At 48.8% G+C, this 13,755-nt stretch overlaps 1 protein-coding gene across 3 annotated transcripts in view; it reads left to right on the top strand.

The window, feature by feature from the left end:
• The window catches only part of PLAT (plasminogen activator, tissue type), a 31,359-nt gene extending 19,883 nt beyond the window's left edge, over nucleotides 1–11,476 (top strand). For all 3 annotated transcript variants that reach the window (XM_081921317.1, XM_081921318.1, XM_081921316.1), the window contains 7 exons: nucleotides 844–1,015; nucleotides 4,791–4,876; nucleotides 5,332–5,521; nucleotides 6,177–6,313; nucleotides 6,417–6,557; nucleotides 9,272–9,420; nucleotides 10,528–11,476. In XM_081921317.1, coding sequence (XP_081777443.1) covers nucleotides 844–1,015; nucleotides 4,791–4,876; nucleotides 5,332–5,521; nucleotides 6,177–6,313; nucleotides 6,417–6,557; nucleotides 9,272–9,420; nucleotides 10,528–10,686 — 1,034 coding nt within the window. In that variant the 3' untranslated portion in view covers nucleotides 10,687–11,476. The remainder of the gene's footprint in view (nucleotides 1–843; nucleotides 1,016–4,790; nucleotides 4,877–5,331; nucleotides 5,522–6,176; nucleotides 6,314–6,416; nucleotides 6,558–9,271; nucleotides 9,421–10,527) is intronic.
• The last annotated feature ends 2,279 nt before the right edge of the window (nucleotides 11,477–13,755 follow it).

The raw sequence follows: 13,755 nt of genomic DNA, 5'->3' as shown, positions 1-13,755 counted from the left end.
CACCTGACTCTGAGAATCTTGCATGGAATCTTGAGCTCTAGTTCCATCACAATCATTCCCTATTTGTGCAGCATGTTTAGTTTTGCAGAAACAAAGAATTGGCTTCATATATGGTTATTGCCATGCTTGCAGGAAAACGGAGTAGAAAACTTGTGGTAGTTGGCCTCAATGACCAAACTCGCTCATTACGGTAAAAAAAGAGAAGATGAGAAGATACAATATATACTAAAAGAGACTTGATTATGAATTAAATAAAAATGGGAGGGTGCTGGCTTCAAATAATCATTTTGCAATGTTCTGATGACATTCAACTTAAACATTTTCTTAATGTTGCATTTTGGATATTGATACCTTCATGTTTGCAGCAAAAATGTATTATCTTGTTTATTACAAATTATTTAATAGGGCTTGTATTCATAAGGTATGTGTCAGCTTTGTTCTAAGACATGTACAGTAACTTTCGGCTTTTTCTGTGTTTGTTTTCTAGATAAATAAAAATCATTTAAAACTTTTCTAGTTAAATAAAATATGTAAAATTTAATTTAAGAAGCAGCCCCATCCCTTGTAATATCTATGGGGCTTTACAGATGAAAAGTGGATCCCTGCCCCAAGGATCCTACATTTAAGGCACATCCCCCCCTCAACTTGGAAACTGTGGGTCACCAGGGGTGCTGGGAGTTGTAGCTCTGTGAGAGGTAAACTGGAGCTCCTATGATTCTTGGGCGGGGGATGTGCTTTTAATGTAGGCTTCACAATTGAAAATCTGCAGTGAGAAAAAACCTCAAACTATATGCCCCATGAATGTGGTTCGGGACTGAGGCAAACCTGCCTTTTTTGTCACAGAAAGCCATACCTGCATTTCTGGAAGAGGCAACAACTATCGAGGTGCCCACAACCGCACAGAATCGGGTGCTGCTTGCTTGAGGTGGGATTCCCAGTTCCTTACTGGGCTGGTCTTCAATTCCCGTAGGGAGGATGCAGAGCAGCTCGGTCTCACTAGCCACAACTTCTGCAGGTAAGCAGACCCTCACCTTTTCTCCTTGCAGTTTTTTGTCCAAAAAGAAAAACTAAATGCAAAACATGGCTTATGGATAAGATATGTGTTTGGACTGCTCTGCCTTATCTAGTGTAAGAACAATCACCCGCTGATTTGCTCTGCCCTGTGTGCTGCTTTTATTGAATTCATAGAAATAATTCTGCAATTAGATGAGGCTGTGTTTTTTGGGTCATCCAATCCATTTGTGCCATTTCATTCATGTTTGCTACAAATGCCTATGTGGTTGTTGATAAAATATTGGTGAAAACCCAAATTTGGATGTGGTCTGTCAGAGCTGCCCAAGGTCCCAACTCACAGAGGACCAACGCCAGTTCTTGTTACAGTGGTACCCCGCAAGACGAACGCCTCGCGAGACGAAAAACTCGCAAAACGAAAGGTTTTTTCGTTTTCGAGTTGCCTCGCAAGACGAATTTCCCTATGGGCTTGCTTCGCAAAACGAAGCTTGTCCAGGGGACAGCGGGTCTTCTCTTTTGAAGCAAGGGGCGGCGGGGAGAAGCGATCTTCTCCCCGCAGCCCCAGGTCCGGGGACAGCGGGAAGCGCTTCCCGCTGCCCCCGGACCTCTTTTGAAGCAAGGGGCTGCGGGGAGATCGCTTCTCCCCACCGCCCCTTGCTTCAAAAGAGGTCCGGGGACAGCGGGAAGCGCTTCGCGCTGCCCCCGGACCTCTTTTGAAGCAAGGGGCTGCGGGGAGATCGCTTCTCCCCACCGCCCCTTGCTTCAAAAGAGGTCCGGGGACAGCGGGAAGCGCTTCGCGCTGCCACCGGACCTATTTTGAAGCAAGGGTTTGCGGGGAGATCGCTTCTCCCCACCGCCCCTTGCTTCAAAAGAGGTCCGGGGACAGCGGGAAGCGCTTCGCGCTGCCCCCGGACCTCTTTTGAAGCAAGGGTTTGCGGGGAAAAGCGATCTCCCCGCAGCCCCTTGCTTCAAAAGAGGTCCGGGGGCAGCGGGAAGCGCAGCGCTTCTTCCCCGCTGCCCCCGGACCTCTTTTGAAGCAAGGGGCTGTGGGGAGATCGCTTCTCCCGGTGCTCCGAAGCCGGGCGGGGGGGAGGGAACACCTGCCCCCACCGCCCGGCTTCGGAACGCTGCTCCGAAGCGGGGCGGGGGGGAGGGAACACCTGCCCCAGCCGCCCCGCTTCGGAACGCTGCTCCGAAGCGGGGCGGGGGGCGGGAACACCTGCCCCAGCCGCCCCGCTTCGGAACGCTGCTCCGAAGCGGGGCGGGGGGGCGGGAACACCTGCCCCAGCCGCCCCGCTTCGGAACGCTGCTCCGAAGCGGGGCGGGGGGGGCGGGAACCTCGCACCCCGCCGCCGGGCATCGGAACGATGCCCCGATGCCGGGCGGTGGGGCGGGAACCTCTCCCCCCTCCGCCGGGCATCGGAACGAGGTCCTGGACCTCTTCTGAAGGCAGGCGGGGGCAAAAGTCTTTGCTCCCCCCGCCTGCCTTCCCGGGACAGCGGAGACTTCTCCGCTGCCCCGGGCGATCTTAAAATGCTGGCGGGCGGGAGCGAAGCGTTCGCTGCCGACCCCCAGCATTTTAAAATCTCCTTGGGGCAGCGGAGACTTCGCTCCCGCCCGCCAGCATTTTAAAATCGCCCCGGGACAGCAGGGGCTTTTAAAATGCTGGCGGTCGGCAGCAAAGCCCTCCTGTCCCCGGAGCTTGCGGGGCGGGAGGTGGGAAGAAGGGCTTTTCTTCCCACCGCCAGCCTTCAGAACAGCCTTCTGAAGGCTGGCAGTGGGAAGAAAAGCCCTTGTCCCCCCCCCCAGCCTTCAGAAGAGGTCGGGGGACAGACTGTCCCCGGACCTGGTCTGAAGGCGGTTTCCCTAGGAACGCATTAATTGATTTTCAATGCATTCCTATGGGAAACCGTGCATCGCAAGACGAAAAAACCGCAAGACGAAGAGACTTGCGGAACGAATTAATTTCGTCTTGCGAGGCACCACTGTATATACAAAAGTCTTTATTAAGGTTCAGTTTCCATTCTAAAGCCGCGGCGCGCAGCTCTACGTCTCAACCCTAGACCGCTGAAGCTCCGTCTGAATCTCCTCCCCCCAGACACCAGTTCAAGACCCTAGCCTTGCTCCACCTCCTCCTTTGCTCCTTTCTCCTCTGGGTCCTTCTGCCCGCTGGGGTGTTGCCCTTTCTGGACTCTTCTGATGCTGATGCTGACGAGTCCCCGGATTCTTCCCCCTGCCTCCGGCGTGCTTTAGGACCTGGCTCCCAGTCTGCGCTCCCGGCTGTTCCGCGCGCCTGTGCATTTGAACTTGGCGCGCGCGCCCAGCCGGCAACCTTCCTCCTGACCGTTACACTGCTCCTTTCACTGCTTCCCCCTTCGGGGGGGCTAGCTGGCTCTGACTTCCCCTCTATTCCCTCACTCAGCGATAGGGGCGTGGTCAGCCCTGACTCATCTTCTCTTTCCCCTGGAGGGGAAGCTGGTCCTGACACATGGGACTCTTCCCCCCCGCTACGGAAGCTGGTCCCGATCTCCAGCTGCTGCTTTGGGAGTCACCGCTGGTCCCTTGCTTCTGGTGCGTCCCCCCGGGACCCCCCTTGCTCTGGCTATCGGTGCCCCCTTCTGGGAATCTTCCGAATCACTGGACAGACTCATGGAATCTCTTGCCCCACTGTCATCCTCACCTACACTGCCTTCGGATTGTTCCCCTTCGCTCTCCTCTTCCTCCTTCCCCTGTGCCTCTGCTCCTGAACCCCTGACAGGTCATGTGTAGGATTGCATTCAGGGTCTTGGTGTGTGTTCCACTGGTTTACGCATATATGATCTTGCACACTGGTAAAAAAAACAACACCACACACAATGAATCTCGATGCAGTTATCTAGAAACTCAGAAAGTGGACTTGTACATTCCCTGCACCCACCACAATACGGCACTGACTGGCATTGGCACTGACTGGAGATGAAACATGGGTCCCATTGGCTGGGTGGGAAACATCTGGAGGGCATGTTTAGCAGCCACTTTCCAACTTTCACTGAGAATTCCCTTCTGTCTGAGATCCTTTTAACTGAACATTTCAGGGATTGAACATGGGACATGGGATGCAGAGCTTTCTGTGGCATGGAGCAGTTTCAAATTCAGGTTGTGTTAAGCTGGGTGGGGAACCTTTGGCCCTCCAGCTGTTGCTGAACTCCAACTCCCATGCACCCACAAAAATGGCCAAGGATGTTGGGAACTATCATTCAGCAACATCTGGAGGGCCACTTGAAACAGTCATGGCTTTCCACCAAATAATTCTGGGAAATATGGTTTGTTAAGGGTGCTCAGAGTTGTTAGGAGACTCATATTCGCCTCCCAGAGCTACAATTCCCATCCCTCTTCACAGGGAACTCTGGGAATTCTAGCTCTCGGATCAGGAAGAGGAGTCTCCTACTAACCGTCAGGCCACTTAACAAACTGCAGCTCCCAGAATTCTTTGCAGGAAGCCCTCTAAAGTGGTATCATAGTGTTTTAAATGTATGGTGAGAATGTGGCACCTTCGTTAGAGCCTTGACCAATCTGCATTGAATGGGGCTGATGGCCAAAACGTCAGGAGTGTTGGGAAAAAGCTGTTCTAAGTACATGCAAAAATCAAAGAAGGTTATAAAGCAGCCTTCTGTAAACTCCAGAACATCATCCTCCAGGGACTTACAAACCTGGGTAGCCCACACTGCTGCTCTTTGCAGGGGCAGAGAGGGGGGAGCTTTTGATCTCTGAAGTAATCCTGTTCCGCTTTTGTGTTGCAGGAATCCTGATAATAGCGCCCAGCCTTGGTGCCACGTGCTCAGGGGTGGCAAGAGGAAATGGGAATACTGCAATGTGCCGGCTTGCTGTAAGTGCCCGACCCATCCGTGGGGCAAAATGCCAGCAAACTGCATTTCAGTTCCTGGCTCCAATGGTGTTTTGATGTACCTTTACTATTGTTTTCATTGCTTTGTATTTTATAATAATGTTTCCAAATGTTGTGAGCCACCTTGGCTCTAGCTTTGGGAGGAAAGGTGGGATAAATACTACTGCTGTCTGTTGTTTTATGAGCACCAAAGACCTTCCTCTTCCAACTTTTAAGCAGAGATCTTTCTGTGTCTGCATCTGTAGTGGAATTGTTTTGAAGATGCTTTTATCATTAAACTGTTTGCCACCCTGGGCTCCTTTGAGAGGACGGATGGGATAGCAATGTGCTAAATAAATGAAGAGGTCGGCCCTGTGAGAGCATTTTGCCCCAAGCGGAGAGTTAACGTTGTATCTGAGTCTGGGATACATTTTCCTTATTTTCCTGGCCACCTACAGCCACGTGTGGAACGAGAAAGTACCGTCAGTCTCAGTTTCGGATCAAAGGAGGCCTCTACTCGTATATCCAGTCCCACCCGTGGCAGGCGGCCATCTTTGTCAGGATACAAGGAGTGGAGGCCTACCTCTGTGGTGGGGTCCTGATCCATTCCTGTTGGGTCCTCTCAGCTGCCCACTGCTTTGTGGAAAGGTAAGAGTCCAGCGCCCGATTTGCCGTCTCTTCTGCACTTGCTGCCCCCTCAGGAAGCCTCTTGAAGTCAGAGGCAATTTGTGGTTCTGGAGATGAAGGGCCAAGTGGGAGGCAGCAACATGCCTGCATTTATCAATTGTGCCATTCGTGCAGGTTTTTCTTGGAGTAAATAGCAGGTGGGATTCTGCTGTAGGGAGGGTTTGCTGCTGCAGTCCAGATCTCCCCCACTCCTGTTCCTGCTATTTGTATTGGGAGGCAAGTCCCAATTCTCCATCTACCTCAATACCCCCCCCCCCGGCAGGAAACATCCCTTCAAGGTCTGGGGCAGGGTTTTTTGTTTGTTTGCCCAAGACACAAAATGTTTGCTTTGTTGTTATATGAAAGTAATCCACCCAGCAACTTTGCAAGGCAGCCAGTTTTCTCCCCCTGTAAGGGATGTTGCACATGGTTGAGCTGAAGCTTGAGCAGAGGCCTTCCAGCTCCTCTTCTGGACAACCATGGTGGTCAGTTAGCTGCAAAGCAATGGTTACAACTGGACCTTGAAGGCCTTGAACGCTTGAGCAAGGAAGTTGTAGTCTGTATTTTTAGGAGCATAAATTACACCTGAACTTGGCAGTCACCAAAGCTGTCCCCCCCCCGCCCCCCGATTCTGTAGGTTTGACACCAGTCGTCTCAAGGTTGTGCTGGGCAGGACTTCCCGCAGAAACCCAGAATGGTCTGAACAGACATTCTCAGTGGAGAAATACGTTGTACATAAAAGCTTTGTACAAAGCACCTTTGACAACGATATTGGTAAGACCTTTCCCTCCCTACACACAGACCTAGATCTGCACCTGCTCCAGCCTCTTGCCTTGACCCACCCTGCCTTTTTCTTTGCTTTTTCTCTTTTTGCTAGCTCTTCTGAAGCTGAAGTCCTTGTACAATGAGTGTGCAATGGAAACAGATTCCGTTCGTCCTGTCTGCCTCCCAGAGCCTGGCCTGAAGCTGCCTGACTGGACCGAATGTGAGATCTCAGGCTACGGCAAGCATGAAGAATGTAAGAACTTCTGGCTTGCTCCAAACGGTGGCCTCTGAGAGTTCTGCTCAAAGGACTAAGCCCCATCCCAGTAGCTAGCTAGGGAGACACCAACCCTGTCCATTTCTCTTTCTCATCTTTCCAGTTTGTTACACTTCTGCATCAGTTTGAGAATTTTTGTACATGTCCATTTTCTAAACAGTTTCCCCTAAAATAATGAAAGTCATCTTATTTTAACTAATACAGGCATTCCTGTGCATGATTTTTCTAATGTTTGTTTATTAAGGTGTATGCATCTTTTGTTTGGAAAAGTGCTTTGCAAAATTTGGAGAAGGGTGAATCTCAAAAGATAACGGCATTGTGGTTTGGGAAATGCAAATATGTTAGTTTTTCAGATCAGACCAAGCAGATTTCTCCCTCTCCTATTCTGCAGCCAAACCCCTTCTGCATTTTGAGCAATGTTGAGCAGTGTTGGAGAACTTGCCATTGGATTCTGGGTCTCTCTCACTGCCTTTGACAGCCTCCCCCCAAAAAACAACTCCTCTGCAACCTTTTCTTTCCTTGCAGTGGTCCTAGGCCAGTGATGGCGAACCTTTTAGAGACTGAGTGCCCAAACTGCAACCCAAAACCCACTTATTTTTCGCAAAGTGCCAACACGGCAATTTAACCTGAATACTGAGGTTTTAGTTTAGAAAAAAACAGCTTGTACATTAACATATTTTGTCTTAAAAGAAAAACACAATAACAGAGCTTTCAATGATACAAACAACTTTTTATTGAAAGGTAAAAGTTTGCATTATCCTTGTTTGGGAAATCATGAAAAGGGGAATTACTCCCAGACAACATGGCCATTTTGATAGTTTCCCTTCCAGAAACTTCTTTGGGAGATTTCAAAGCAGAAGCTGCATGGCCTTCTGTCATGGATGCTGTAGGGGGGGTTGGATTCGATCACCCGCGGGTTCCCTTCCAACTCCCCACAATCCTATGAGAAAACCAAAACAGTCTCTTTTGCCCTCCACTGTGTGTCCCCAGCAGGGAGGAGCTTGCACTTACCCATGGCGATGGGAGAGAGTTCAGCTCGAAAGTTTACCAAGCAGGCAAAAAGGAAATATCGGTCGCAGCCTGGGAGGGAGGAGCCCCAGCACAGTTCATAGGGGTAGCATGCGCACTGAGTGGAGCTGCGCATGTGCGAGTAGCCGGTTTGCCACCCGCGGGCTGCAGCTGAAACGGGAAAGTTCCATTCCGCTGTCTTAAAGCACCTCGGTGCAGAAGTGCCAGTAAGCCGGGTGGCATTTTGCTCCCTCCTGCACAAGTGGGCTTGAGAAGTGCAGCCCGGCGGGCTAGCCATTGAATCATAGGAGTGTGGGGAGTTGGAAAGGGCAACGGGGTGCGTGCCCACAGAGAGGGCTCTGAGTGCCCCCTCTGGCACGCATGCCATAGCTTCACCACCACTCACCTAGGCGGCAGTGGGGTGGGGAGGTTGTTTCACAAATGTCTTATGTACTTGCTGAAATTAAGGTCACTTGGTCTGGAATGGGACTGTCCAGCTGCCAGATTTCGTCTGTTGCACAGCTGCAGAATCAGCCTCTCTCAACAAACATCTCCCTGCTCCTAATTTGATGCAGTGTTTGTCTGTGAGCTGAATTCCTATCTGGTTACTAACTGATCTATATGATTGAACCAAGTTTACACCAGCAGAGCATCTGGCTTCTATTAGAGCTAGCCAGATCCCAAAAGTGGTGACCTTTATCCTACGTGTTTTGGGAACTTCATTTCTTCTTTTCAAATTTCTGTGTGTCACGGCTTCCAAAGCCAATGAAAAGGCAGCTACCTGGAGCAGAGGCAGGCAGCGCATGGGCCTGGTCCTTGCATGTCCGCCTGTGTCTGGGATGCCTTTCTTCAGAGGGCTGGGGTGGAGAGCTTGCATGATGGAAAGCTCATTCAAACAAAAGCATATCTCTGTATGCAGAAACCTGGCTTTTCTCTGAAATCTAGTTTTCTGTGTGCAGTGAATTCTTTGTTTTTCTTTGGTATTGAGGAACATTCTGGCATTTGAGCCTCTGACTCTTAACTGCCTTCATGGCTGACTCTACAGTCAGTGATCATATATATCCCGCAGTATGCAGAACATGGTGCAGAGACTTGTTGAATCAGGGGTGGGGAACCTTTTCTGACTGGGGGGCAATATCTTTATCTCCCCACCCCTGCCCGGCCAGACTTGGGTCAGTCGCTTGACATCACTATGATGTCAGGTGATGCTGCACTTTGACGCTCCAATTTGCCAGGACTTCAAAGTGCAGTATGGGATGGTTTGAAAGCCTTTTGCAAACAGCCCCAGTGCTGTGCTTTGGCTATATGCACCTGTTCCTTTTTTCTTTTTTAAAAAAAGATTTTACTAAGACTTTTCGTAATACATACAATTAAACAACAAACTAATCTAAGCAAAAACAAAGAAAAAAAGAGGGGTGGAAGAATGATTCAAAGTCCTGTTCTTCCCTCTGCTAGGTGATGTTTTTCCAGTCTTCAATTCAGGCATTCAATTTTCTTTCAAGACAAGAAGTCCAAAAGAGGTTCTCTGATTATTTTTATAGATAAACATCATCCATAACCTTCTGCTAATCCAACATCACAACTTTTGCTCTAATATTAAGAAGTATTCAGTCCTTGCTCTTTCTTCACTGTGATTATGTATTAAGACAATAATCCAGATGAATATGTTCTCTTTCTATCTACAGTTTCTGCTTTCTTCTCGGAGCGTCTGAAGGAAGGACATGTGAGGCTCTATCCAGACAGCCAATGTACACCCAAGCTCCTTTCAAACAGGACGGTCACTGAGAACATGCTGTGTGCAGGAGACACCAGGGAGATTGACGATGCCTGCAAGGTAATCCCAGTTCTAGGAATGTTAGGAATTGCCCTGCTGGATCAGACCAGCACCCCGCAAAGCTCACAAAGAGGACATCAAAGCAATGTCCTATTTTTTGTCTCTAGATTCTGAGGATCAGAGGTAAATAACATCTGACTTTGAACATCTGACTTTGGAGATCCCATATTTCAGAGCGGGTGGGGGAAGCTGGACATAGGATTTTAAAAAGTAAATAGCCATTGTGGCTTATAGCCATGGTTTGATGATGATGATGATGATATTTATATGCAACTCACCTGACTGGATTGCCCCAGCCACTCTGGGCAGCTTTCAGCAAAATAAAAAAACACACAATAAAACACCAAACATTAAAAACTTCCCAGAACAGGGGTGCCTTCAGATGTCTTCTAAAAGCCATTTGTTTATCTGACATATGATGGGAGAGTGTTCCACAGGTTGGGTGCCACTACCCAGAAGGCCTTTTATCTGCCATGAATTTTGTCTGCCTAAGCTGTCGACCATCCCTGCACTTTGCAGCAGTGAATCGCATAGAGCAGTGTTTTTCAGACTTGGGTCCTCAGCTGTTGTTGGACTTCAACTCCCCTCATGGCTGACCACTGGTTCTGCTAGCTAAGGATGATGGGTGTTGTACAACAACAGCTGAGGACCCAAGTTTGAGAAACACTGCCAATCAATTTAATTGTGTAACCTTGAGTTTTGTGATGATGAACTCTACAATTCTGTGATTCTGTTGTATTTCCTTTGGGGGGCCTTTTTAAAATATAGTTTTTGGAGTGGATGCAAACATTTTGAACTAGCCTTCAGGTACCAGGCTGGGGAAGGCTGCTTCACCCTTTCCTCCTAGATCACAATATCTCTTTGGCATGGACCTTTGCAAAGAGCGGTCATGAAAGCAGCAAGGAGGCCCACTGACCCACTTAAAGGTTAGCTCATTTGGGCACCTGGGTATAGCCAGCTGATTTAGATACTGGTTCCTGGATCTGCTGATCGTAGGAGGACTAGGTGGCTCATTGTGGCTAAAGACTTGTCTTCAGTGAACTTTAAAATGAATAATGAACCTGTTGCTCACTTAATTCACCCCTCCTTTTTCTTTTCTTTTTGCAGGGTGATTCTGGTGGGCCTTTGGTTTGTCTGAACAATGGCCAAATGAACCTGCTGGGGATCATCAGCTGGGGCGTGGGTTGTGGGAAGAAAGGCATTCCGGGTGTCTACACAAAGGTGGTTCACTATCTGAGCTGGATTCAGGAGAACATGAAGCCTTAATGGCACCTGCAAGCCAGTCATTCCTCCCACTGGAATCTCCTTGCATCAGGGAGAGACAGTGGATGGCAGAACACGAAACTTGTTTCCATATGTATGGAGTGGGAACTAGCAGAAAGCAGGCATGTGCACGTCTGAATGCACCTGCATGTCCAGCATGCATATGACCTCGACATGCACTTTATGAGACAAATGAAATCTTCAGCATAGAGCCACACTTGCCTTGTTTAAAGGAGTGTATATCTTTCCCACTTCCACACAGTAAAGAACTTTTCAAACCAGGAAGCGTTCTAAAGAGCAGTTTATGAACAGGAGAAGACAGAGAGTATATTACTCTAGCAGCAGGCTACACAATACCGATATGTGCAGCCAGCAATAAGAAATTCTCTCACACACGCTTAGCCTGCTGAATGAAGAAAGCTCCAGTTTCCTAAAGGTATTCGAAGAGAACGTGGGCATTGCAAAGAAGGGCCCTGATCTGCTCCACCGTTTCTCCAAGCCAGCTTGCCACTTCTCTCCTGCAAGGCCCCTGACCTGAAAGACCCAAGGCTCCCCCAGCTGGGGACCAAATCGCACTTCTAGTCAGGAACATATTCAGATCCTTTTAATCCAAAAGTTTGTTTGCAGGTATTTAACCTTTCTGTGTATGTTTTATATAAAACACTCTTTAATACAATGTTAACTATCTGTCCAAAGGCAGAGTTGTCTTCTGCTGCTACTTGAAAATACTCCCCTGCTGAAAATTGTCCTTCTGCGTGTGGTTCCTAGGGCATTAAACTACCTTGTCTTTGAATTAATTGGTGTGTATTGTATTAATTTGCTTCAATGTTTTTTCCTTATTTTTTTTTAAAAAGGGTTACAAAGAAAAGGCACGGGCACAGTGTGTATCGACCGATCCAGAGTCCCACTGAAATCAAGAACACAGTAGTTCTGCTTGCCCAGTTCCCACACATTTTGAGGCGGGTTGTGCAGGAGATCTTTCTCCTAGGTTGTGTGCTCGATGAACATTGGAAAGAGCTGTGACCAGCTTGGAGGGTGGAGTTTGAATTGACACGACAGTGCAAGGATTGGGAACCTCTGGGCCAAATGTGGCGCTTCAGGCCTCCCTTGGGAATCTGCCCCAGTCCTGTTCCACATTTTTCTTGAGTATTAGTCATTAAATTTCTATACTGCCCTTTGAGGATCACAGAGCTGTTTACTGTATAAGAGGCAACAGGGCTTAGTGGGTGGGAAGGGGCTGGGGCAGAGAGCAGTCCAGAAGTGGAGGCTGGAGAGGAGAGGAGGGGCCAAGAGGCAGAGATGAGTCTGGCTGCTGAAGAAGCTGGGGGGTCCGCCCCCCTCCTGCGACCAGCTCCCTTCCCCCTGATCTCCCAGAACCAGAAGAGGTGTGGAAAAGGGTGGAACACCAACAGGCACAGCAATGGAGTCCGGTTGTTTGAGAAAGACTTGGGAGAGGAGACTTAGGCAACTGTGGGAAGGTGGGGATCTTCAGTCCACACAACTGCCTCATAGGGGCTAGATCTACAGGGATGAGTTGCTGTGCTCACTAGGCCTGGTCTGGCCTGACCCTAAACCTCCACTGCCATGTGGGATACCGTTGGGAGAAGAAAAAGCTCAGGAGTAAACCCTACACAAATCTGGAGTGGAGTCCCCAAGGCAGTTGGATGGCACCTTGTATGCCTCCTTCTGGCAGCCTTGGGACCATGTTAGCGAGGCCCAGAGCAGGGTCTTGTCACCTGGCAGCCCAGGACCTCCATCCACACGGCCCAAGCTTGTGCTCCAGGGAAGTCACTTCGGTGCGGCTATAGCAGCAAGTGGAATTCACCCCCAGAGGTGCACTCCATTGTCTCAAGACTGAAGGACGCTAACTTTCAATGTTAATCTGCATTTCATACCCCAGCTCTCGTATGCCATTTTTCAGCAGTTCATTTTTTGACCCTGCTGCTCCATAAGCCTGGAATATTTCTCCACCTTTGATCCAAACAGCTACTTATTGAAAGTGCATTTTCTCGCTCTGTCCGTCCTGCTGTTTTTTCATGATCTTCCTTTCTCCCCTCTGCATTCCCTTTCTCTTGCATACCATAGTTTATTAGATTGCAAGCCTGGGGGTCAGAATGTGCCCCTCTTTGATTTCTGCGTGGTGCCCAGCAGGATGCTGAGGACAGCACAAACAGCAAATGTTGGTGAAAGGTCAACTGCAGGAATCAAACCGTCCTCGTATATAGAAATGACAGAAATAGATGAAAGGAGAAAGATAGTAGCAAGTAAGATAAAAGAAAAACAAGCAAAATGTTTTCAGGGCAGTTAAAGGTGAAGAAAAGAAGCAGAAATCTTGCAAAAAGGATATTACAGTACTATTATTTCTGAAAATAAGAGATGGATGGCATACACAATTACTTGGGCATGTCCCACTGAATTCAAGAGGACTTGCATCTGTATTGAGGTATCAGGGTTGGGAATTCCAGGCTTTCCTCCTCCCAACTTCACAAGGTCTTTCTGCTCTGCTGTTGTTCAAAGTTCAAGCCAGGGCTGATTTGGCCTTCTGGTGATTTAGCCTTTCAGGAATGAAGGCCTCACTCCACCGCAGTGAACAAGGCCTTCGGCGGGAGGCTTGTTGACTCAGAGAAATGAGACGGGCATTTCTCCCTCTCCAGAAGCCCCAACAACAGAACAAATGACGGCAGTAATGTGGGCGCTTGCCTGGCTCCCTCTGCTGTGTCCTTGGCACAGATAAGCCATGGTTTTCCAGATGATGTTGAACTACAACTCCCATCAGCCCCAGTCAGCATATCTTAGGGTTGTATTTTTTGGGCGGCGGGTGTGTGTGTGTTTATTTTTGGCCAAAGTTGTTGAGCTTCTTTTGCAAAATCTCAAAAAAATATACGAAGTTTTAAAGGAAATTAGCCAAAATCCACACTTCCAACATGGGTTGCCATACGTCCAGATTTTCCTGGACATTTCAGTGGTTTTCAACCAGACGCTGTTTCCAAGGGATGGATCCTGGCTATGTCCGGGAAATTCCAGACGTATGGCAATCCTAGCATAGCTAATAGTCAGGGATGATGTGACTTG

The sequence above is a fragment of the Podarcis melisellensis genome (assembly GCF_964234715.1).
Source record: "Podarcis melisellensis genome assembly, chromosome: 8".
Classification (NCBI taxonomy): domain Eukaryota; kingdom Metazoa; phylum Chordata; class Lepidosauria; order Squamata; family Lacertidae; genus Podarcis; species Podarcis melisellensis.
This window is presented reverse-complemented; position numbering and strand designations above follow the sequence as displayed.